This window comes from Xiphias gladius, chromosome 5 (assembly GCF_016859285.1).
Source record: "Xiphias gladius isolate SHS-SW01 ecotype Sanya breed wild chromosome 5, ASM1685928v1, whole genome shotgun sequence".
Classification (NCBI taxonomy): domain Eukaryota; kingdom Metazoa; phylum Chordata; class Actinopteri; order Istiophoriformes; family Xiphiidae; genus Xiphias; species Xiphias gladius.
The window spans coordinates 9,486,034-9,510,530 of record NC_053404.1 but is presented as its reverse complement, the minus strand read 5'-3'; the positions used below and the strand labels follow the sequence as shown (position 1 = coordinate 9,510,530).

General features: G+C 38.2%; 1 protein-coding gene across 1 annotated transcript in view; it reads right to left on the bottom strand.

Annotated features, from left to right (window-relative positions):
• Positions 1-24,497, bottom strand: part of ctnnd2a (catenin (cadherin-associated protein), delta 2a) — a 235,849-nt gene that overhangs the window by 61,435 nt on the left and 149,917 nt on the right. The window contains exons 14-15 of the mRNA XM_040126585.1: positions 11,184-11,316; positions 6,671-6,884 (exon numbers count right to left, since the gene is read on the bottom strand). Of these exons, the coding sequence (XP_039982519.1) occupies positions 6,671-6,884; positions 11,184-11,316 (347 nt within the window). The remainder of the gene's footprint in view (positions 1-6,670; positions 6,885-11,183; positions 11,317-24,497) is intronic.

The following is a 24,497-nucleotide window of genomic DNA, read 5'->3' as shown; positions in this document are numbered from 1 at the left end:
TCACTAACTCACATATTTGGTGCATCATCTGTCCCAGATGACAGATGTTATTCACTTGCAAAGTTACCACACAAAAAAAATATGGGCACAACTCAAGACACTCTTTGCTCTGTGTGCACTGGCCTGTGTTCACAGAGGCTGTTAGCGTGCTAAAATATGTCCTGTTCATTCTTCAATTCATTATGCACATTACAATTTTTGCTCAGGTCTTGTTAGATGTGACTGTAATTGAAACATAAGGCCGTGCATAGTTGTGATTAAAGATACTTTCTTTCATATGAAATGACAGCAGGATTGAATCTGAGCAAGACACTAAACTCCTGAAAGCTTCAGGGAGACTTCTCTATACTGCAATGGAGGTACCGTTAAATGGCATCCAGTTTTGCATCACCAACTGCAATACAAGTCTTGATGCCTACCATGTACTGCACTAGTTTCAGTCATTCTGACAATCTGCAATTGACAGACAAGAAGATGGGAGAAAAATCAGGCCAAGGAAGGCAAGGAGACTAACATTAAGGAATAGCAGAAGTCACAGTAGGAGGAACAGAAAAGGTTACAAAACAAGATGGGAAAATTAAGCCATTAACAGAGAAAAGAAAAAAAAACAGCAATGCTAATGAGCAGAAAGGTTAATTCCTAATCAAAGTTGTTATTTTCAAATTGATTTATAAATATCCAAGGTAACTCCAAGATAATACTTTTTTATGGGTAAATCTTATGTTGAAACAATTACCAAAATTTAACTGTAAGAAAAACAGTAAAAGATTAAGTCGAAGTGAAAGAATATTAATTGGAGTCAGAGTAAGAGAAATGTAAGAAAAAGAACAAGTCTAATCAAGTATACAACTGAAACACTGGGACAACTGTGTGTGAGTAAAGTTGAGAAGAGAAAAAGAAGGTGGTTGTTTCACATCTCGAGTCTCTCTCTTTTCCCTCTCAATCTCTCTCCTCTCATGGGCTCTTTTCAAACCAATGTAAAAGCTCAAACATCCACAAACACACACATACACAGATGCAGTTGGTGGTCCCCAAGCAAGGGTGAAGACACACGTAAGTGGCAAAACACTTAAATTATAAACCTCAGTGCATTCAAACATCCTTTTCTGTCTGTCTCTCTGTTTCTCCCTTTCTTCCTGTGTCAGTCTGTTTCTCAAGTGGTGAGTGTTGTCAGTGTGTGATTGCAATTGCGTTAAAACAGCGTTGTCTTTGATCAGTCAACAACAAACTGTCTGCTGCCTTGCAAAAAAGGCGCTTGCCTGCCTTGGTTTGGACTCTGTTGCCAATAAACATGCACACACAAATAAAAACACATGCACACGCAGCACAAAGTGAGGATGTTAAAGGGTGGGGTTATGATGTTAATTTTTTGCAGACAGAGATGGAGACAAAGATTGAGCAGAAGGAGGAACAAACAATAGCTTCCTCATCGTTTTCTGGGGTAAAGATATTGTGTCTTCCACTGTCTAACACTGGCCAAATTCAAGGCTGAAACACACACCGTCCTGTTCTAGAAACATAGATGTGTAACGCTTCCCTAAGCCCAGTATCCTTATGGGTATAATATCAGGTGACCAACAGACAATAACATCATACTTTGTGTGTGTGTGTGTATATGTCTATGTTTTCTTCCTTTTTCTTTCTCCGTCTTCATCTCTTTCTCTCCCTCCTCTGACTAGTTCCCCTCAGATGCTAGACCGACAGTTTCCAAGGCTATGTGGTCTGGAGAATAGGGGAGATGATTGCATGAATTCATGAATAAATGACAGTATGACTTGTATGGGGAGAGTGAGGCCTGTTAGGTTTCAAGTGGACATTTTTTATTTTCATGCCTTCATCTCTGTGGTGCAATGTAAATTAGTTAGCCATGGGGTCAAAACCTGGTGATGATTAAAGAAATACAAAAAAAAAAACAACTAATTTTGGATGACATTATAGGTGACAGCAGGTTGACAATTGCTGACTTGACCCCAGGGTCACACAACTTCTCTTCCTGCAGTGGGTCTTCGGAAAATATTTGTCAGCAGAAGGTACAGTCCTGTATTTTGGTATTGTGGGTCACTGCCTGTAGTGGGGGTTTCATTCCCACCAGGGCCTTGCACAGTGAAAATGCTGCAGTGAAATTTCTGCAGGACACTAACATTTTTTTGTAAAAAAACAGCAGCAACAACGTTATCCTGAGGAAGTTACCTTGTTTCCCCACTGTAATCCCTGTAATGACATTGATGGAGCCCTGTGTTCAAGCATTTGTGAAAGAATGTTATGACCTTTGACTTATATTAAAATAGCTTCGGCAAATACTGTCCTAGTGGTGAGGACACAGAGATTTGGACATCTACATGGAGCAGTAATTCATAACTTGAAGTTAAAAAAAGCAAGGTATGGAATTCTCTAGTAAAGCATGGTGGCAGTATTATTTGACTATATTGGTTTGTAACATCATGAGATTGCAGAATTAGGAAAATATTGATCACTTCTGTATATACATACACTTGTTTTCTCTTTGTAATGCTTTTATGACTTAAGTCTCTATTCTCCTTCTAACACTGCTGTGCAAACTATGGTAAACCAAATTATATAATTTAATATCAGTGAGCACTTTAAAACATTAGCCATTATGTACATATGTCTCCAGTTTTCAAAAAGTCAAAGACCATAAGCTATACTTGTATTTACAAAAATAACAACTATGCCCACATTTTCAACACGAATTTGGTCAGCAGTTGCTTCTCAGTTTAGCAACCATTTCAAAGAAGGCAGCAGCAGCTGCAGTAGGATTATGCCATGGGCCACTGCCTCAAGGTGAGTACACGAGTAAGGATAGCATCTCCTATTGACACCCAAAGCCTCTGCATCGACCAGACGTTGAATGACAGGCCTGGAAGCTTTGACTTTGACTATCTAACTCATACTGAGACCAGGGGAGCCAATAAAGCTTGTCTAAATTTAAACTTCATAACTGACAGGGAGATAGGGTAAATGTTGAGAGAAGGTTTTTCCGGTCACCAAAAAACATTTCCCCAGACCTAAACAGACCTAAACAGATTCTTTAATCAAAGAGAATAGAAAAGTGCTTTGACAAAACTGAAAGTAAAGAGACAATAATGAGGAGGATGATTTGTTATGAGTCCAGCACAACCACTTTTGTTGAGTCAAGCAGTTGAGCACTGGATCTATTGATGTCATTTGAGTATGCACCACTGCCCCTGATGATCTCTGGTGGTCACCAACTGCTATTTGCTTCTTTTCAAATCATTTAGCCAACAATATGTAATGAAGGTCAAGCTTTGAGTACAATGCAATTTTGCAGAGCAATAGATTCAGTGCCTTCTTGCTACACATCAGTACAGAGGAGCTAACAAGTTTTTTTCTATAGCGCTTGTTAACTCTTTTCAAAGTTTTAAATGTTATGGTATTTGCAGCACTGGTCTGAGGAAGGAATTAGTACACATTTACACAAAATCATCTGGTAGATGAATATCACAACTACAGTCCAAAGCATTTATAGGTTCAGTCCAACATCACTTGGACTATAGATGTCAGAGTCAGGCAGAATTTTACTTCATAATTTTTCATGCCTTCACTTTTAAAGCCAGTACAAAAATGTCAACCAACTATCTTTCTACTTCAAATTCTTTTTTTTCTGCCACCTGGGGCTTTCTCTCTTAAAAAATTCATTTTGTTGCAACATGGGTATTATCTGACTTGTGACCAATTTGATATAGCAGCTAATTATGATTAATGATAAAATCATCCACTATCTTTATTCTGTCTTGTATCTGTCTTTTGTATTGCAGAGCTACCTCTGGATCCAACCTTTAAACAATAATTTTAACATATTCACTGTGTGTAGGTATTAGTCATTTTCATTTACAAGGTTATTGCATTGTTATTTTTAAAATCTGTACTGGACACTGAGCCCATGCTTAAACAACAGAAATAATCTGACCACACAATCATTGCATCGTTGTACACAAATTCTTAGCAAAATGGAATTTTAGTGATTTAGTGTAAAAATACACAATCAATCCAATCAATTGGATCGGTTGAATTATGTCAACGTCCAATGCAGCACAACACACAATGTTAACTCATTGTACTCCTTCTCTTTTCTATTCTATTTGTGACACACAGCATTGAAAACACATGTCTAAATGAATTACTAAGTAATTAAGCAACAGTTTAAGTGGTGAATTACTACAAGAGCAGAAGTTCCATGAGGAAATGAGGACAGAATTCAAAATATGGTTGTACTGACATGAAAGCAGTTGTATGTATGTTTGTGTTTATGTGAGATGACAAGTTATAAAAGTAAGAGCTCAAAATATGATGTAGTATGACTTGCATTGAATTAAATTCATTTGTTAACCTGCTTACAGACCAAACACATATACACACACTCCTTTTCTCCAGGCTTTTAATCTTTTGGTCACTCCAGGACTGTAGTGATATACTTCACATTCTTAAATCTTTATCTGGTGCTTGTTTCATAGAGCAGCAGGAGTCTGTACAGAGAATGGTGGGAATGATTTGGTAAAATAAAATTCATTGGATTCTAGTAATCTTACCTTCCCTTCCTCCTTCCTTATTGTTTTCCCTTCCAGTATTCTTCTTTTCTCCCTCATTTAGTCCTCCTTCCCTTATTTTTCATCCTTTTTTCTAATCAGACATGTTCTCCCATTTGTTGTATATTCTTACCCCTCTTCCTCACTTCCTTTCATCCAATTGTATTTCAGTATCTACAACATCAAAAGCTTGTCTGAGGAAAGTAACAAGCTGCTTCCTCCCATCTTTCCTGTTCTGCTCAACAAACCTTCCTCGTCCACCTGCATGCCTCCAATTGTACACCCTCTTGCTGCTCCACCACTCTGAGCTGCAGATAGACACAGCTCAGAGTGACCCAAGACACTGAACCACATAGAAAATCAGAATGTATATGATAAACTGTACAAGTTCTTAACCTGCCAGGGAAAACCGCTCATTGGAGCATCTGCTAGACTGCTACCATTCAGGTCCCCGCCTATCACAGGTCACAGCTCACCCACTTCATATAAATTGTAGCCAACTCTTATTTTAGAATGTCTACTGCTTGTGTGTGTGAGACACTGATTATTACTTGCTGAATTTCATTTGTATCACAGATTTTTACCTTTAGAGACTGAATCTTCTTACACATATGCCCAAACACAATTCACACACATGCACACACAGCGGTTGATCATTATTACCTGTCCTGAGGCTGTGTCATAATGGAAAATAACTAGCTGCACATTGAGATTATATACTGTATATGCTTGAGCTGGTGTATGTTTGTGAGTATTAGTATCTTTGTGCCTGTGTGAGACAAAAAAAGACAGAGTGCATGTGTTAGTGTTTAATTGAGATGAAATTGTATCAGCTCATGTAATGTGTGTGTGTGTGCTTATGTGGGTGTTAAATTTAACCGATACATGTTTTACCTTCACAGATATTGGTCTGTATCTCCACAATATGTACTGTACATCTGAGTGTCTTTGAATGAGTGTGTGTATGCATGTGCATTTCTAAGTTTTTGTGTGGAGGTGTGTGCACTGCTGTACGTGTGTCTCAATAGCACTGGCTAACTTGTACTGCTAATACCCTTAAGGTTAAAACAAGATTGACTAGTGATTGTAAAACACCACACTTGCTGGTTAGAACTTAGATTGTAGTAAGGTGGACACATACACATACCATGTGAAAATCACATAAAGAAATTTAAACTTATTACAACTTAACCATCTGAAAAATAAGTGAAAAGAGAGAACACATAAAAAAACACTTCTAAAGAGATGTTCAAAAATTGTTGGCTGCCTCGTTGCTTCCTCTGCATTCTTTCCAGAAGTCATACATTAGAGTCTTACTAGTCTGTTAACAGTCTGTAAATATCATTCAAGTGGAATGTTGAATTGTTTTGTACTCAAGATGGCAGCCTTGGTTTCTGTAGTGAATAGTAAACTTTTCTATACATTCTCCAAGAAGTAAAATCACTCAGCTAAAATAACTACTAGCAATGTCAAGACCAAATGAGACTAGAATGTAATGTGATTGCATGTATGTAAAAGTGTTCATTTCAAGAGTTCATTTCAAGGCGTTTGAATGCCTACTGCAAGTGTGTGTACATATATATGAGTCATAACTGGGTACCAGAGAATTAAATGTTTTGAATTTACCGAATCTAGAGAAGTCAAATGAATCAGAGGAGTAATTAGTCACACCGTATTTTAGTAAATTCAGTAGAATAAGAAGTATAACCAAATTTAGATTAAAAAAATGAAATAAAAAACAAACTAAAAACATAAGAAAGAGAGAAAGATAGAAATAAAGAAAGAAAGAAAGAAAGATCATTTTTTTCTTTTTCTTGTTCTTTCTGAAACATTCTTGCAATGTAAGTAAATAAAATTACCCAGCTATGGTGTATGCGTGTGTGTGTGTATACAGCAGCATGACTGTTCCTCACATCTCCACATACAGTATCAAATTCAATCCACACATTTACATAAACCTGTGCATTACACATACACAAACATACACACACCATTATAACCTCTACTGAAGCCACAGAAGCAGAGTCATGGTGGAAAATAACTGCAGCTACACCATGATGTACATGCTAGAGAGGTGACGTGTGGGTTTTTCAGAAATACTGCACCTGTGACCAGCTCTCTGATTTCCACGTCTCCAGTCTTTCGCAGAAGGCGGACCAAGGCAGGAATCCCCCCACAGTTCTTAAGAGCTACTTTGTTCTCATCGTTGGCTTTGCCGTACACCAGGTTCCTCAAGGCTCCGCAGGCACTGCGATGAACCTCGCTCATCCTGTGGTCCAGTAGGTCGACCAGCAGCTGAATGCCTCCCTGTCTACGTATCTGAGGAGAAACCGTGTCAATGAAAATGCACTTATGTTTTCTACATAAATGAATTATATATAACAAACAAAAAAAATCAAATCATAAATAAGTCATAAGCCATTACTACTGACACATTTGGCTTCTGCTAACCGACAACGAAAAAAAGGTAGGAGGCGGAACTGCTTCTTAAAATAGTCGACTGTTGTTCAATTGCTTTATATAACAACACTATACTATTTTCATATGCACCTGAATTATAAGATTTAAGCTTAAAATGTTTATTTAAACATTTTACTTAAAATGCTTTGGTACAAATGCTCAATACGCAGTTAGGAAAGAGGAAATAAGTAAAAACTTCTATAAAATAGTAATAACAGTAAATACAAAAAAGTGTACAAATGCAATGTACAAAAAGTACTGAAAAACAGAAACCAGGATTTTTTCTTTTTTTTTTCAAATCAAACAGGTATTTTTGGTACTCTCCCTAGAAAAAATTTAAAAGACATACAGTACATTACAGCATTCTGGAAACTTTTATGTATAAAATAACAAAAAATATATAATGCACACACTGATTTGGCATCTTTTAAGTTAATGCAATTTTTTCATGTTCTAGTATTCAAAGCTTTAAATCCCAGTATTTGATCAGTGTATCAAGACATTAAATTTAAACTCTACATAAACTGTGAATATAAGAGATTGTCGTCTTGCAAAAAATTAGTTACATTTTATTGTTAGGCGACCTGTAGCAGCCGTAGTAATTATGACGGGAGCAAAGGAGAAAGTCAGGTGACGTGGTATAAAGAGCGGCAAAGTTCCCATTAGGAGGAGGAGGGTTGGGGTGGATGGATACTTCAAACAGGACATGACACTGCTGTTCATTTTCGGTTTGATACCAGTAGTTGTAGATGTTTCTTTTATCCATGACCGTTGCATGACATTAACTGCATGTTTTTTATTGTGACCATGATGGCTAAGGTCCTCCTACCTTAAGAAAGTACTTATTTCAACCCAAACCATGATTTTTTCCTAAATTTAACCAAGTGGTTTTTGTGCCTAAACCTAACCAAATCATGACCATTCCAAGTTAAACCATGTGTATATTATTGTTACCATGACGATGTAGGTCTAGTACCCCTGCGGCTCTAGGGGCTCTATTTCAGGGGACACTACCCGCACTTTTTTCACATGAGCTGTCAGAGAAACAAGCTCTCAAGCCCAAACCTGAAAAAGTGCAGGCTTACTGACAATTAGCTGGATCATGACCAAGAGGTTTAGGATGAATCCCACACATTAACTCATTTTCAGATACAAATGGCTTGCTTTCTTGGAGAAATAACAAGCAAATGATGATTTGATTTTAGATGTGAACATGCAGGTTATGAAAAATCACGATGATCTGTTGATTAATTATCACAGTTTAACTACCTATATACCTTATATATGATAAAATGTAAAACAAAATAAAAGTTTGTGCACTAAAAAAGAATCAAACCAGATTTTGGGATGTTGTGAGCAAAAAGAGATCAAGCATTCTGACTATTAAAAGACAAATACAGCCAGAAAAAAAATCTTTTAATTTAACACTAATATGGGAATTTGTCTTTTGAACACCAAAACTTGTTAAATGATAAACTGCAGGAGTAAATTTGCTGAAAATAGTTTATGCAATTAAAGCTGCTTTTTAATCTAATTTAATTTTGAATTTTTATTTCTTGTCTCTTGCATGTCCATTTGGGAGAATCTTACTAGTAATGCATCCAACATCACTCATAGTCTAACCACGTTCACTGGTCATATATAACACTGATCAAAGTTTAGAAACAGTGGAACAATGTAGAAAAAAAATGACACCAGTAACAATGCAGGAACATGTCATGAATCTGTTGGCCCGGTGCATGCTGGGAGGTTTCCCAACAAACCTATCTCGTTGAACTCCTATCACATGATCAGCACTAACCCAGATCATATGACTGATAATCGTGGTTTCAACTTTCTACTCATTTTGCCTTTATTTGAAGTGTGAGTGCAATATAGCTTCATCCAGGATTGACCAATCAATCCTGCGAATGAACAGGATTACGAATTAACAGGATTATTTTAGATTGATAACAACATGTTAGCCTGAATTAATTAAGCAACATTTGAAGAACCAGGCCTTGGTCAGCCTCTCAGAATTAATAAAACATATTTTTTTGCCTAGCAAAGAGTGTCAACGTCTAACAAATTTTGTAAGTGATTAATATTGTATTTTTACCATCTTAATATGCCTGCATACTGTATGTTTTGTAGCCTCTGCAACAGAAAAAAGACAGCCGTATCCACTAAGATACTTAAGCGATTCATTGAACAAAAGAGACATTTTTATTAGCACACAGGTTTAGGAAACATCAACAGTAAAACAACCAGCATTCACTGACTCTCTTATGAAGGCCATGAAATGTTTATTTTGTTCTGAAACTTTCTTTTAAAATTCCTTTGAATGAAATTTTAAGAATACTGACAGATATAAAGAAGATCTGAGGAAAAAGAAGTCAGTGAGAGTCAAGATGTTCCAAGATGTGTTCCATCTTTAATATGATGGCTCTACAGTACATACACAAATCTGTGTTATGGCCTCTTAGGGTGATCAAATATAATACAAAAAAAAGTGCTGTTGAGTTTTAAAATCCCTCAGAAAGAGAGGGAAGGAGGCATGAGATGTGTTCAAATGTAACAGGAACAATGTAAATGATAAACTCTTAAAAGAGAAGCACTATTATCATGGAGAAAATAAAAATATTAACACTGTAGGTTAGTGGTTCAGTGCATTGTTCCGTTGGCAACAGGGCCATGGAATAATGCAGTCATTACTGCCATCACTGTAGAAAAGCACAGAAAAGCACAAGTTTCACAATATCTTGCTTCTTTCTAACAAAAGGATCTTTAACCAAACTAATATCCTGTATCTGGCTTGGTGATCATCTGTCATGTTTGTTTTTCATTAAAAACTATTATGAAATATGGTTGACGGTACATTTCTGTTTGCGTCTCATTGCATACTAATGGGCTGGCTGACTTTTGTCATTGCAAGCACGTGTGTCAGTGTTTGCATGTAGATATATGCATGTGAATGCCTGCTTTTAATTGATCATCAGTTTTGGCTGGTTGTTATCTTTTCCTGATTTAATTTGTGTAAATAGTGTTTAGCAAAGCCCTGAGCCCTGAGCGAGACAATCAAACAGACTTATGAAAGCAGGCCAAAGCACCTACTGTCAATACACCGTTTGCTATTTTCTCTATTGTTGTACACCTCCATTTAGGCAATAATTCCACCCATTACAAATACCATCACATGAAAGCTGCATGGATGAGGGAGTGGAAGTGGAATGAAATGTGATGTTTTAATAAGTAAGAGTGATTGCATTTTTTAATGTGTATACTGTATGTGTGTGTCTTTGTGTGGGTGGTTACATTGGTCGGTGTGAATGAAAATGAGCTGTGTCTTCATATTTACATGTTTAAGTGCTTGCATTAGAAGCCAGTTAATGTTTCTGTTTAGTTTTTTCCCCCCAGTTTGCATATTGAGCTTTTAGGATTGTGTTTGCATGTGTGCACACGTCATGCAGGTGTGTGTATTTCTTTGTATGTGTGTGTGAATGAGGATTTTTGAAATGTGGCATCACATGACAATCAAGTTGCAGTAGCAGCTTTTGACTGACTCTACTGAAGTTAATTTTGTAAAGAAAAAATTAGTGAATGTCTGCACCTGCATGTACTGGTTAATTGATTCTGAGGGTAATATAGGATGGGGAGGGGTGTGTAAATTTGTATGTGTGTTGAGAGGCTTAATTAATTAATTAATTAATTAATTCAAATAAAGGACTGTATATGGGGGTTTGGGCATGACTGCATCTACACGTGCCACTGTGTTTTAAAGTGCTGCTAGCCTTATTGACGGGTTTATTAGATAGTTCCAAAGGGGCTCCCATCCAAAATTTCTTTTGAGAGACAAACTCATGACTTTGGGGCTAATTGAGCTTTATTGCCACTACAGATACAACTCAATAGAAGGCACTTTCAGATGGAAATTGTGGTAATATTTATCATCCTGAACATGAACTTGTTAGTTAATGCACTATTTCTCAAAAGCTTCTGCAGGAAAATGCAAAACAGCCTGAGTAGTTCTGACTGAAACTCATAACAAGGTATTCACTTAGTTCCTTATACACACCTTTTTATGGCTCTCCTCATCCAAGTTATAATCATTCCCTTTATAACACTGATCCTAATCAAACACTCACACAACACTGAAAACATACACACACAGATACAAACCTCGGCTTTGATCTCGTTGTCTCCAAAGCAGAGATGCTGTAGGTAGGCTGCTGCATTGGACTGCACCGATGGGAACTGGTGCTGTAACATCTGGATAACCTCTGGCAGCTCCGGATCTCTCCACCCAAACTCTCTGCAGAGAGACAGACAGAGTAACTTTCATTCCTCCAGAACTTTAACAAAGCATCTCACTGACATACAGGAGATCACATGAAAGTAGTCGAATAAAATCACAGGCTCTCTTCAAAACCTATTCAGAGCTACAGATATGCATAATTCCATTTAAATGGCTATACAGTATATACAGACAAAGACAGAGAGATAGACTAACAGTATGAATGAAAGAGAGATTTAAATGTCAAAATCCACTTTGTTCTGTTTCTTAAGCAAACTCTTCTTGTGGGAGAGAGCTTTACAAGCTAAACAACACAGTGGGATGGACATGATGCAAATCATACACTGAATGCCCAGTTTGCCAAAAACACTGCCATTACCACCCATCACAGGCACAGGAAAAAAAAAAAAGGAAAAATCCAGTTCAAGCAGTTTGTGGAAACCGCTCAAGAGCAGTTGGGTTTTCCTTGAAGAACGAAACAGTGATTCTTTGAAAGTCTTTCAACTCTTTATGGCCAGATAATTCAACATATAGTGAGGTCAAAAAAGCTGTGTTTTCGAGTGTGATGATGGTAGCCATCATGCCTGACAAAGACACGAGTGTCACTTACAAAGGCTCGAAGGGAAATCAAAATGAAGTTTACACTCTTATGAGCACACTGGACAAAGTGAAATAAATGTTTTGTCTCTTGGTAATACCCAGGAAATGGTGTCCCTTATTGTATTATCCCCTGCTGATAACGTTTTTGCTACATTCTCCCAAATGAGGAAATTATGAATGTGTAAGAAAGTGTGGATGACTGGGTGTGTGTGTGTATGCGCACATGTGCATGTCTGTGTGTCTTCACAGTCTACTGTAATATTTTCTCCCATAACCACTGTGTAAACTGTTTCTCTGTTACTTTCTCTATCTCTCTCTCAGTGCTTTCAGAAAACTGTCAACTCTCAATGTGATCTGGAGATCACCTATGTTGAAATTTTGTGGCTCCCATCGATTGTGGTGTTTGAGGATTGATTTTTTTGTTACTGCCTTCATGCTCACTGTTCTGTGCCAAAATCCATCTCACTATAATCCCCATTGAGCTATCATGTGGGTGTTTGCTCAGCCACACCAAACATGTTGTAAATATGGTACAATTGACCTGCCTGGGAGTTAATATTGATGGGGTAGAGGACTGTGTGTTGTGTCTGCAGTTTTTGCATCAAAAAATGCACTTTCATCTCTGTCAGATCTAGCAAATGCGGTCAATGAAACATCTGTGAAACGCAGTGCGTTCACAGGGGAGTAACCATGGCAGTCAAATATAAAGTAAGCTCAAGCGTGGAGAGCTCTTTATCTGCTGAATGATAACTGTTCATTCAGCCAGAAGGCAGTACTAAAAGAGGGAGGCAGAGGAGAGATAGAGAGAGAGGGAGGAAGAAGGGGGGATTCCCAAGGCATTTAGTTGATTTCGGAGGAGAAACCCTTAAACAACACTCCTTAAATCACACACCTAGATACCATCAGGACAGTTTGTTTGTTTATATGTGTGTGTATGTGTATGTGTGTCATGTATGTATACTAACACACATACAGACACACATATACACACACGCACATGATCCTATCTTAATATTGCCACACGTGTGGCAAGATTAAGATAGGACACAATTGCTTCTGTGTCCGTTTGCCTCTGTGTTAGTCTGTCTGTCAATGTGTGTGCACACAGTGTATGCGTGTATATATCTGACAATGTGTTATTGTGCATGATTGTGTTTGTGTGTGTTTCAGCGTGTGAGTGTGTGCTTGTGTGTCATCCATCCCCTGCAGCCTCCCAGCTCTGCAAGAGTAGTTAATAGAAAGCAGCGTGATCTACTGATAAGATATGCATAATGGCTCGCCATTAATTAAAATCACCTGGTAGAGGGAGAGACAGAGTGATGGGAACAGAGCAGGAGAAAGGAACAAGGTGACAGACTGAAACAAAGGGGGAGAATGAGAAGGAGGAGGGAGAGCTGAGGAAATAACCAGAGCATTCATATAACATATTCTTTATGTTACTTTATTAAATTATGCCTTGCGTGGTAATAAATACCATATTGATAAAATTGGTTGAGTTACCGTTTTTAAACCTGAACTATATGTTCTTGATATGACACACCAGTGGGTATGAGAATAAACTGGTACTGCTGCTGCACAGAGCTCCATGTTCCTGGTTAGACTGGTTACTTTGCCATTTCTTGGGGTGTGTTGCAGCAGAATAATTTCACTAGAAACACTAGGTATGGCAGGAGAGCAGTCTGACACACTGAGAATCAAGGCAAGTGGCAAGGGAGTTGGTTGAGGAGGGAGGATGGAGGCAGAGACAGAGTGTATTAAATGGGATAGAGGAAAACACTGCTGTGTGATGGTAGGGCTTTGATAAAGGCATACAGACACACACGGAAGGGAGGCAAAATGTGATAGAAGAGTACAACACATGAAAATACAAGGATTATCAAAGGTTTTCTTTCTTTTCATAAGACTTCTGATCTCTTTCTATTTTCATGCCCATGTCCCACGAGACATCTGAACTTCTATCTTCAATCCCAATATGACCACTGATATACAGTATACACACATGGATACAAGAACAGTATGTACACACATATAGTGATAAAACAAAGCTAATCTAATCTGAAAAAAAAACAACACTTATTGGATACACACACAAGTGATGCTCTGGTTTTAACAATGCTGATATTTCAAACAGATTGGTTGACTGTTGAATAATTCCAGTTCCTCTGCCTGGTTGAGGAAAGTTGAAGGTGGGGGAAGAAGAACTAAACACATGCAATGTAGTTGGCTAAAATGACAATTGGATGACATCAGTAATGAGGCCGTCCTTAAAGTGGGGATCTCATTTTTGAGTTACAAAATGTCATATTCTGTATGAACACTGACATCAACTGGTGATAAAGCAGGGGACTGACCTTGCCATCTCATATTGGCTGGTCTTTGGTGCCAGGTGATATTTCTCTCTTGCTTTGCATTTCAATAACGATCAGCCAATAGTACACAGTCATTTAATTAAGTACCTGCAATGCATACTGATCAATAGCCTTTGCACAGATTTAGGGGTTTTGTTACTCTTGAATAAACAGCCATTCAGCAGTACTTGCTGCAGAGGGGTCAAACATTTTCATTATATCACACCCAAACTTGATACTGTTTTTGGCCAGTCCTTTACTGTATTTGCAGTCTGTAATTGTACCCAAACACGGACATGGATTCACAGAAAAAATGCATCCTTGTACTGGATATGATGCAGAAGACAAAACCCAATGCATGCATGTATTTCATGTAATGTCTTGTATTTCATGTAATGTTTAATCAGTTGATCAGTATTACTGTGTCAGACATCATTGTAGACTGTCTTCTTTTGTCTTTATTAAAACAACATGATATGATGTTTGGTTGTGCTGTGAATAGATCCATGAGTTTCTCTTATTCTGCTGCATTTTATAAAAGTAGCCATTCAAGGCATATTTCCTGCCCTCAGCAGTAAAAATTAATTCACATAAAAGTCTTATTACTAACATTAGCATGGTCAAACCAGTTTCACAACACACGGTAGTTAAATTTTTCTGAACTCATTTTCTATCTATCTATCTATCTATCTATCTATCTATCTATCTATCTATTTAATTTTCTATAGAGTATATGAATTGGGTGTCCTAGCCCAATGCATCTGGAGTGACAGCTCCACACAGGAAGCATGTTCCACTGGCCTTAATGTGATTGGACTAGGCCTGTCATGTCTGTTAACTGATCGGAAGGTCATGAATGGACAAACTGGCAGTGTGCATACAAAAGCAGATGCTAATTAGGACCTGAACATCAATCCTTATCACTGTGTTGTTGATGTAGTGGGACGAAGTGAAAGAGGTGGTTGAGAAAAATGGGGGTGGGGATGGGGAGTTTGGGGGGTAGAGTGGGAGAATAGAGAGAGATAAAGCAGGAAGAACCCCAAAAAGAGAGGAAATATAATTTAGATAATTTACTGCATTGGTAATTACATTTCTTCTGTTACTCTGCAGGACCTGAACAATGAGATTGTCTTCCTGTAAAAAATGAGCCCATAGGTCATCTGTGAAAACAGCTTATTACGACCCATAGTTACTTTTTATTATTAGGTATATTATTAGGTATATAGTATATATTATTAGGTATATAGTATGCTTGTCTATTTCATACAAAAAAATTAAGAAGTAGATGTTAAAATACTTGTTATTTGCATTCATCAGTGTAAGTACTAAGTAAGGTTAGAATTATTATTGAAAAGCTATTCATGCACACACACAGTGTATTCAATATATACACATACTGCAGTTAAACAAAGGCATGCACCCTCATATGCACACAAACATTCAATAAAACATTCACACACACAAACCCACTCAAGCACACACCCTTGCATATTGAAAATGCATTGAAAACACAAAAACATACATTTCAATATCTAAAAAGACGCAAAAATACACACATATTCAAAGAGCTATTATCCCACATTTGCTGATCAGTAATTTTCAGCCTGGTGGCACTACTTTCCCATTACACAGTGCGATTACTAGATGTTTACACAGCCAAACAATGGGCCAGTCAAATATTCATTAGATGGGCCAATAGATGCTGAGTGACCTAGACCATTTTTTACTGTATAAATCAATACAAGGACATCTGAACATAGAAGAGATAATGGCTGACTATAATGGTTTTCATTATTTTTCTATTTGTATCAACCATCCAAATCCACATCAAGGAGAAGCAGAAGATAAGTGGACCTCAACAAGAAACTCTAGTTTATGCTCCACTCATGACAAACAGTCATGACATCAGTGAACCACCACCAACAGAATGCCTGGCAAAGACGTCCAATAAGACTGAGAAGAACCACTCTAACTATAGCCATGTTACAATAAAAGTGAACAAATTGAACAATCAAATCCACTGCACTCAGTCATCACAGTGCAGGCAAATGATTAAGTTGGTAGATGAAGGACAGCTTACTTAAAATTTTCTGCCCCATTGTCTGTTAATTTGCCAGCCGAGATGCAATCATGTCAACAAGTCTGCTCTGGCCTCTAAATGATAAAACAAGAAAGGTGAGCTATTTTATTATATTTACCGTGATGATGCTAATAAGGATGCTAGCCTATGCATGCATGTGTGTGTGTGTGTGTGTGTGTGTGTGTGTGTGTGTGTGTGTGTGTATGTGTGTATGTACACGATATGACCAACAAATGTATCTTCATGCCTCACCCATAATGATGGTACTACACTGTCAGTTTGTGTGTCCATGTGCATCATGTAACCACAAATTATCAGAATTATTCTGCCATGTGAATCTCACACTGATAAGGTCAAGCTGGATATTAGCACTGTCAATGCATGTGTGTGTGCGTGTACATGTGCACATGCGTGTAATGCATTCATCAATAGTCATATTCACATTAGAGAGCGAGACATTTACTATAGAGGTCAGAGACATGCCCTGACATTAAACAAGAAATATAACTTGTCAGACAACATCCACACACTCAGACTTACACACAACACACACACATTTGCTTTTGCTTCCTCTGTCAACTGTCTGAACAATGATTGCTCTGATCTTACTATTCCCAAAACAGTTTTCACACACTTTGTCTGGTATGAGTGTGTTTGTGTGTGTTTGTGTGTGTGTGTCATTGAGAGAGATTCTACTGAAAACTTTCAGTGACAGTTACTGACAGTTACTGGGCTTTATTGAAACTCTTCGGCTGTCTATCTGCTTTATTTCTAAATGTTTGTTATTGCAAGTTCAGTCTCTTTTAAGGATTTTGTTGTTAGGGCCACATGGAGATCAAACACTGCATAAGGTGTTTGACAGTGCATTTCTCTGTGATTGTGAGTGGAATATAAAACGAACAGCTACTGGGCACAGATGCCTAAAAAGCCTCCCACTATTACCAAGAAATTTTTGTCATGAACTCTTCTAATGGGGTTTTTACCAGTTAGAAACATACATACAAGTTGAACACAGTAACTTCACACAGAGGCTCTGGTGTAGGGGCCCTCTGACTCACTGGAATCGGTGGGCCTACTCAGAAATCTATCCATGTCTATTATTTAAATAGCTTCAGTAGCAGCATTTGCCCTTTTGCAGCTATTTACAAGTATACCTTGGATTATTATAAACTTCTTATACTGTCAAACTCCCTAGTTCAAGGTATTTTTTTTGTGGAAGTTTTTTTTCAAACCTGCATCTACCCTACAAACAACTCTTCCGAAGAATAGGGAGCTTTGCAGCTTTTATATATCTAACCCAAAATGGCTCCATAATTTATTTTGATTTGCCTCAGCCCAGGCATTATAGGGTCATTTTGTACTTAGCTTACAGTTCAGCTTGAAGTGACTAAACTCTGCTTGGGCACTGTGTGAGTTTGGGTGTGGGCATAGTAACATTTCAGTATTGCCTTGTGTGCAGCCTGTTTGCGAGAGAGAGAGAGATGCAATCAGCGAGATGACGCAAGAGGGAAGAAAAACTAATAAACCAGTGATTAGTTTATGCACCTTCTATTCTCATTTGTTCACACTGGGCTAATAATACAATACAAAGACATGGAAGCAGTGCAATATTTGCTAAAAGCTGTGCAAGACAATACAAAGAACATGCTGATAACATGCTGACTATGCAGATGATGACATAATGAGTAAGAAGATGGTAGTGATATAATGTGAATAAAACAACAAAACATGATGTAAAATTAATAATTAAGACAATTGAGCACAAATTTTTCACTACCTCTCCTTTGCACCGGACATCAGGGTATGAAAGCAGATGATGATGGAAGGACAAGAAAAGGTGAGCGATTAGAATGATTAGAATAATGATGATGTGATTATGATATTGATGGTTATTATGTTGATGGTCATGTGTTTGTGTAGCATCTCTGACAGAAAAATTGACAGGGAATGTACTATCTTATAAAATTGGCCAGCTGCATTTAAATATTTAGAAATTTGTCATGTGAGAATGTCTCATACAGCTACACAAACACACACACACACACACACACACACACACACACACACACACACACACACACACACACACACACACACACACACACACACACCTTCACTGAGAGGGGTAAGACAACTCCACCAACCTTGTCCAATGACTCATACAACAGCCTGCCCTGCATTTATTTCTCAATTCACCATGATCTCTGACCCTTCCAAATTGGCTCGCCTTTTCTCCTTCATTATCTTTGTCTTTTACTCTCTTTCTTCCAGCCATCATTCTACCAACATTTGTGTTTCACTTGAGTCATGGTCAGAATGAAGAATCTGTCTGGCTGAAAAGACAGCCTTTATTGATATTATGAGGTGAAAGCACATGCACACACACATAGTTTTGTACAGAAATGCACACTCTGATGCAAACATATACACAGGACTATCGTCAGCATGGTGAGTAGAGTCTTAGGAATCACTATCACTCATACCCTGTAGAGGAAAAGGGGGAGAAAGTTTGATAACAAGGAACAGAGGGAGATAGCTAGAAAGAGAGAGAGACAGTGAGGGAGGGATCAAAATAGAGGAAAAGACAGAAGGCAGGCTGCTTTAATAGACACAAAGAACAACAGGGGGGCACAAAGAACAACAGGGGGGAGTGTAGGGGTGCGTGTTTAACTGTGTGTTTAGACTGAGTTGAGGGAGAAAACACTTCAGGTAGAGGATGAATGCCTACACTTACCAACCCATCATAACTGTTCAGCTATCTCTACCTGCAGAAGTGTGATATAGAGATGGAGAGAGAGATGGAGTGATGGATGCACGATGGAGAAGTGTATAAATTGAGTCAGCACCCCCACAATGCATCAGAGTTACTTTATCGTGACCCAGAGAAAAAATTGGACTGACTCTTCAGATTACAACCTATGATCACACCTATGATCACAACCTGAGAGTTTCCTGGGAGGAAAATAAATATTGAAATAAAAAATGAGACAGCCAAGCACCTACTTTTACATGATAGATAGCAGTGTTTCTCCTCCATCATGTTCAAGGGCACTACAGTGGTGGGTGGTAAGGAGGGAGGTTCAAATGCTGCTATTTCACCCCCTCATCCAGATTTATCCTGACAGTCTGGGGACTGAAGCAATGACCGCAGTCACAAGCCTGCATCGTACAGTAATGCCCCAAATTGCTGATCTGTATTAAGTTTAATGCTCCTGTTAACCTACGAGTTTGTATAAAGCTTATGGAGTTGACTTTCTTACAATATGTGTTTTCTCCCTCTCCATTCTAGTACAATATTGACAGTGAGTTTGCTTTTTTAAGGGCCTCAGTGGAGAATTTAAATGATACATGTGTCAAAATGTTATTTAAGAGGTAGTCTTCCTCAGCCAAGAAGCAAAGTTAAATCTCACAGAGGCAAAAGGAAACCAGTTACTTCCAAGGAGGCAAAAAGATTAGATCTACAATATATCATGTATAGAAATTGAGCCTAGACTTTTGAAAAAAAGAATTCTAATTGAAATATTTCCTTAAAATCCTCTTTCACCCAGTTAGCTGCTGCTTCTTTATCCGTATGCAGTGTTTGGCAGTACACCTGTGAGTCAGTCTCCTTTTATTAAGAAGCCAAAGAGATATTTAGATTAAGAACAATATTGGTTTGAATTTCTGTGGGCATACAGATATGTTTATATGAGTGGTTATGTAAGGGTTTCTTTTTAGTAAGCACATTTCCACATAAATGTATTATGAGATGTTAGTAACATGCCCATGCTTTTATACCTCTGCAGCTGGCGGATACATGGCAGCATGGCTAGATATGATTGCCTATGACAAGAAATGATTGCAATTATAATTTCAAATGAGCACAACAACCAAGACAAACATGTCATTACACTTTCAACAATAGGTTTACCTTTCCAGACATTCACTTTTTATTAAATAAAAGTGTTTCCCTCTCTCTACGAATCCTTCTGCTTTTTTTTCTTACATCCTGTACCTCTGTTCTCCCAGCTTCAACTTCGTTCTGTGGTCATTACTGAATCCCGCTCGGTCCAATAACAAGCACTCGATGCATGATTTCTTGCAAACAACTCAGCAGAAAGGTCAAGATCCTTCTACACAAGAACAGTATATCTCACTGACCCTGACATCTGCAAGCCTATGGAAGATTCAGCCTTGTGCAAAGATAGTAGTGGCAAGGAAAGGTACAGCTGCTTGAAATTAATGTCTGTGTTGAATGTTAGTAAATAAGGTAATTAAAGAAGAGGTACGTTTATCTGAGTGTAAAGTCCATAGTGCTGAGTTAATGCAAGAGTGCACTTAAGTCCAAGGGAAAAATAAATGTTAGTAGCACTGCCTCATGAGGGTAGTTAATTTGATGGCAATGTGCTACACATGCAACTGAATTCTGCTAGCATTCAAGTAAGATGTACTCTATACTCACACTGAGTGGTACCCAGAGATCCATATAGAGAAAATTTGCCTCAAATGGAATCTGGAATCATCATAACATACAAAAACAGAGCTCTGAGAAACATATTTGGTCTTAAGCCAAAAATTTGATAAAAGGACTTTTTACAAACGATTGAAGAAGTCCACAAATCAACAAGATTTTTATTTGCCTAAGCCATAACAGAAATGTTAAAGCACTCCACAATGCAAAAAATAGTACCGCTTACTGTAAAAACACATAGCAATGTTGTAACAGGGGTAATTTGACTGGTTTAAAATCTTCAGTCTTTTTTCCAAGTAGGAAAAAATGAAATTGACTGTTATTAGACTAGTTTCAGTAAATATTAAGAAAGATTTTCATGCTAAAAATCTGTTAAAACTGATATTTATGCTCCTATATGTGCTTAGGGCTGTCGATAGAGTATGGCTAGGCTGTGCTGTCAAGTATGAGCTAGAGGAGAGGTGAAGTGAGGCTTGGGAAGGGAAGAAGTCATACAGTAATTCTCCTGGTGTGACATTTTCCCATAATCCTTCTGAAATGCTGCCGGTGTCAGGAGACGGAGAGACAGACAGGTGGTGGGAACAGGAGAGATGGAAAGCATCTACGGTGTTGCCATAGTTTTGTTTGAGTATGTAGCAGCTGAAACATTGTAAATTAACCTTTTTTTCCTACCCAATGGATTTGTTTGTCATGATGAATAAGGGCATTTGCATGTGTGCCTGTTCCTATGTATGTATGTAAAAGGTTTGATGGATGTTAATTGAAGAAATGTTAGTGACTGTGATTACCATAAAAAATGAGGGATTAATTACTGACTGCACACATCACACACCCATACAGCAATACAGTACACACACACACACACACACACACACACACACACACACACACACACACACACACACACACACACACACACACACACACACACACACAGCAAATTAACACAGTAATTAAGTCCATGCTTTCTATTCTGATTCACTCTATATGCCATTTTTTCCCCATTTATCTAAATGCTTAAATGTTAATGTGTGTATAAATGTGTCTCTATGTGATTACCCAATGGCAACCTATTTCACATGTATGTGCTTGTCTGTCTCTTTTTAGTCTATCATTTTATCTCTCAGGCCTCAAATTTAGGGTGAAGCTCACTATAGCAGAGAAGAAGGCAGATGAGTGTTATCATCCCAAGGTCATACACACATACAGTACACACCTGCGCAAACAGATAGGCCACCTCAGAAAAGGAAAATAACTACAATGGGCAATTTCCCCAGGACAGGCAAGGATGATTGCCAGGGCACAGAACACCCACCCACAAACACCCACAGACTTACACGCACACACTCTAAGACATTCCCACACACATACCCACACACAAACACACACACACACACACACACACACACACACACACACACACACACACACACACACACACACACACACACACACACACACAAACACACACAAAAACACACAGCTGTGCCTCAGGGCTCTGGCAATGCATACCCTTACCCTCCTTTGGAGGTGATTCCATATCCCAGCATTCATTTCTCATGCAGAGAAGAAATTACCCCTGGGCCGTGCTGAGAGCCAATAGAGTGTGTCCTCTCTCGTCTATCTCTCTCTCTCGCTTCCTTCCTTTCCCTTTCTTTAAATCCCTCGCTCACCCCATGACTGTGCCTCTCACAACCGTACTGTCCTCCCTCTCTTGCTCTGTTTCCCAGAGTTACTAACCCATCCTTATATCTTCCTTATCATCTTTCTATTATTGTCAAATCCTCTTTTCTCTTCTTCTTCCCTTTTTCCATTTTTCCTTGTGTTTCTCATGTTTTCCCTTTTGTTGTGTTTCCTGTGTTTGTGTCTCTCTCTCCCTGTTTGTCTGTGTTTGATTGTGTGTCTCTGGGCATGGCAATCCTCTCTGCATAAACCTGCTCCACTCCTCTCCTGATTGCATCAGTCAGCTCATCTGCTCCTCATCATCTCATCAACTGCATCAACTGCAGTATTTAAACCCTGATTCTCGATTCACTCATTGCCAAATTGTACAATTTGCTTGTGTGGTACAAATACTAAGGCCTCCTTGTGTTTTTGCTCAGGTTCTTTGTTTCCTTTTGTTTTGAAATTTTTACTAAGTTGATATCTCCTGTGCTCCAGGATCACATCTCATCCTGCCTACCTGCTTGCTGCTCAACATACTCCAGCCCTGCTTCATCTGCCATCAGCTTTGCCACTCCGCCACTAATTGCCTGCCCACCTCTCATTCATTTCCCAGTCCTCACCCCAGCTAACTCAAACTTCAGTATCTTTACAATAAATCCAGTCCGCTTGCTCAACCAGAGTCTGTGCTCTGCTCGGGTCCAAACAGTCATGAGTTATAACACTAGATGGCAAAAGGACAAATATGCTGCCTTTGTAACTAGAGCAATACAGACACCCTCAATCAGCAGTGTTTTTGTAACTGGCCTGTGTAATAGTAAATATAGAAGACGTATGTATTTTTTGGATTATATTTTACTAGTCATTTATGATTAATTCAGTTCAGTTTTTTAAATATTTTTTTTGTTAGATGGTTGCTAGCCTAATATTGTGTGATCACAAGGGAATATCGCATGGTTGCTAGGTTGCATGTGTATAAAGTAGTCAAAGAGTTAGAACAAGTGATGCAAGCAGTAGCAGCAGTTGTTTTACAGCAGTAACAATAGTCTCACACGCACTCCTTGTCTCTCTCCATGGTGCTGAAACTTTGTATCTCTGTCCATGGTGCAGATCTCTCTTACCTTCTCTGTTATACATACACATATACAAACACACATATATAACAAAATGAGTTGTGTTTACAACAGCATAATTCCTTCATTTTTTATTTATTCTATTAATCAGAATATGACATGGTCCAATGATGCTATTTTAATGTTTTTGCATATTCAGTGCACTTAGCGGGCCACACATTGTCTCTCATCATTTGTGTGCTACAGCCAGACCATATTACTATCTTAATGTATTAGAGTTGATTCTTCTATTTTCTTCCTTTTTATGGCCACCCTTCATTGTGCTCTTCATTCCAAGGATTTGGTGACACATGAAAGGGTTTAGCTCATTAAACATGTCTGTGTAGCAATCTGACATACAGTACTGTGCAAAAGTTCTAGGCACTTTAGATTTTTAGACAGTATGATAACAACCCCAAACTTACAGCCAAAGTCATAAAAAAAAACTATCTTCAGTAACAAGAAGAACAAGGAGTCCTGCAACAGATGTTTTGGTGCCCACACAGCCTAGATCTCAAGATTAACCTGCCTGCCGAACACCTTGAAAAGCTGTGCACAAGTGTACCTAGGAGGACCTGAAAGGTGCTGTTTTAAAGGCCAAGGTCTTTAAACCAAATATTGATCTGATTTGATTTTTTCTGTTTACTGTACTTTGTATTACATTAATTGATAACAGAAAGCTATTTATGACATTATCTATAATTAAGTGTCCTTACTTTACTTTTCGTGCCAAAACTTTTGCATGGTACTGTATGATATTTGAGACACTGCAATTTATTTTCCCTCAAAACTTATGGGAAAGGGTTGGGTAGAAAATTACCCCTTACTGAAGTAATAATATAAGAGGGAATTTTAATTCAAACTTTAAACATCTTAATTGAAACAGATAAAGTGAAGCATTAGTTGAGGCAGAGCACTGAAGTCACACTTGTGTTGGTGGATTGGCA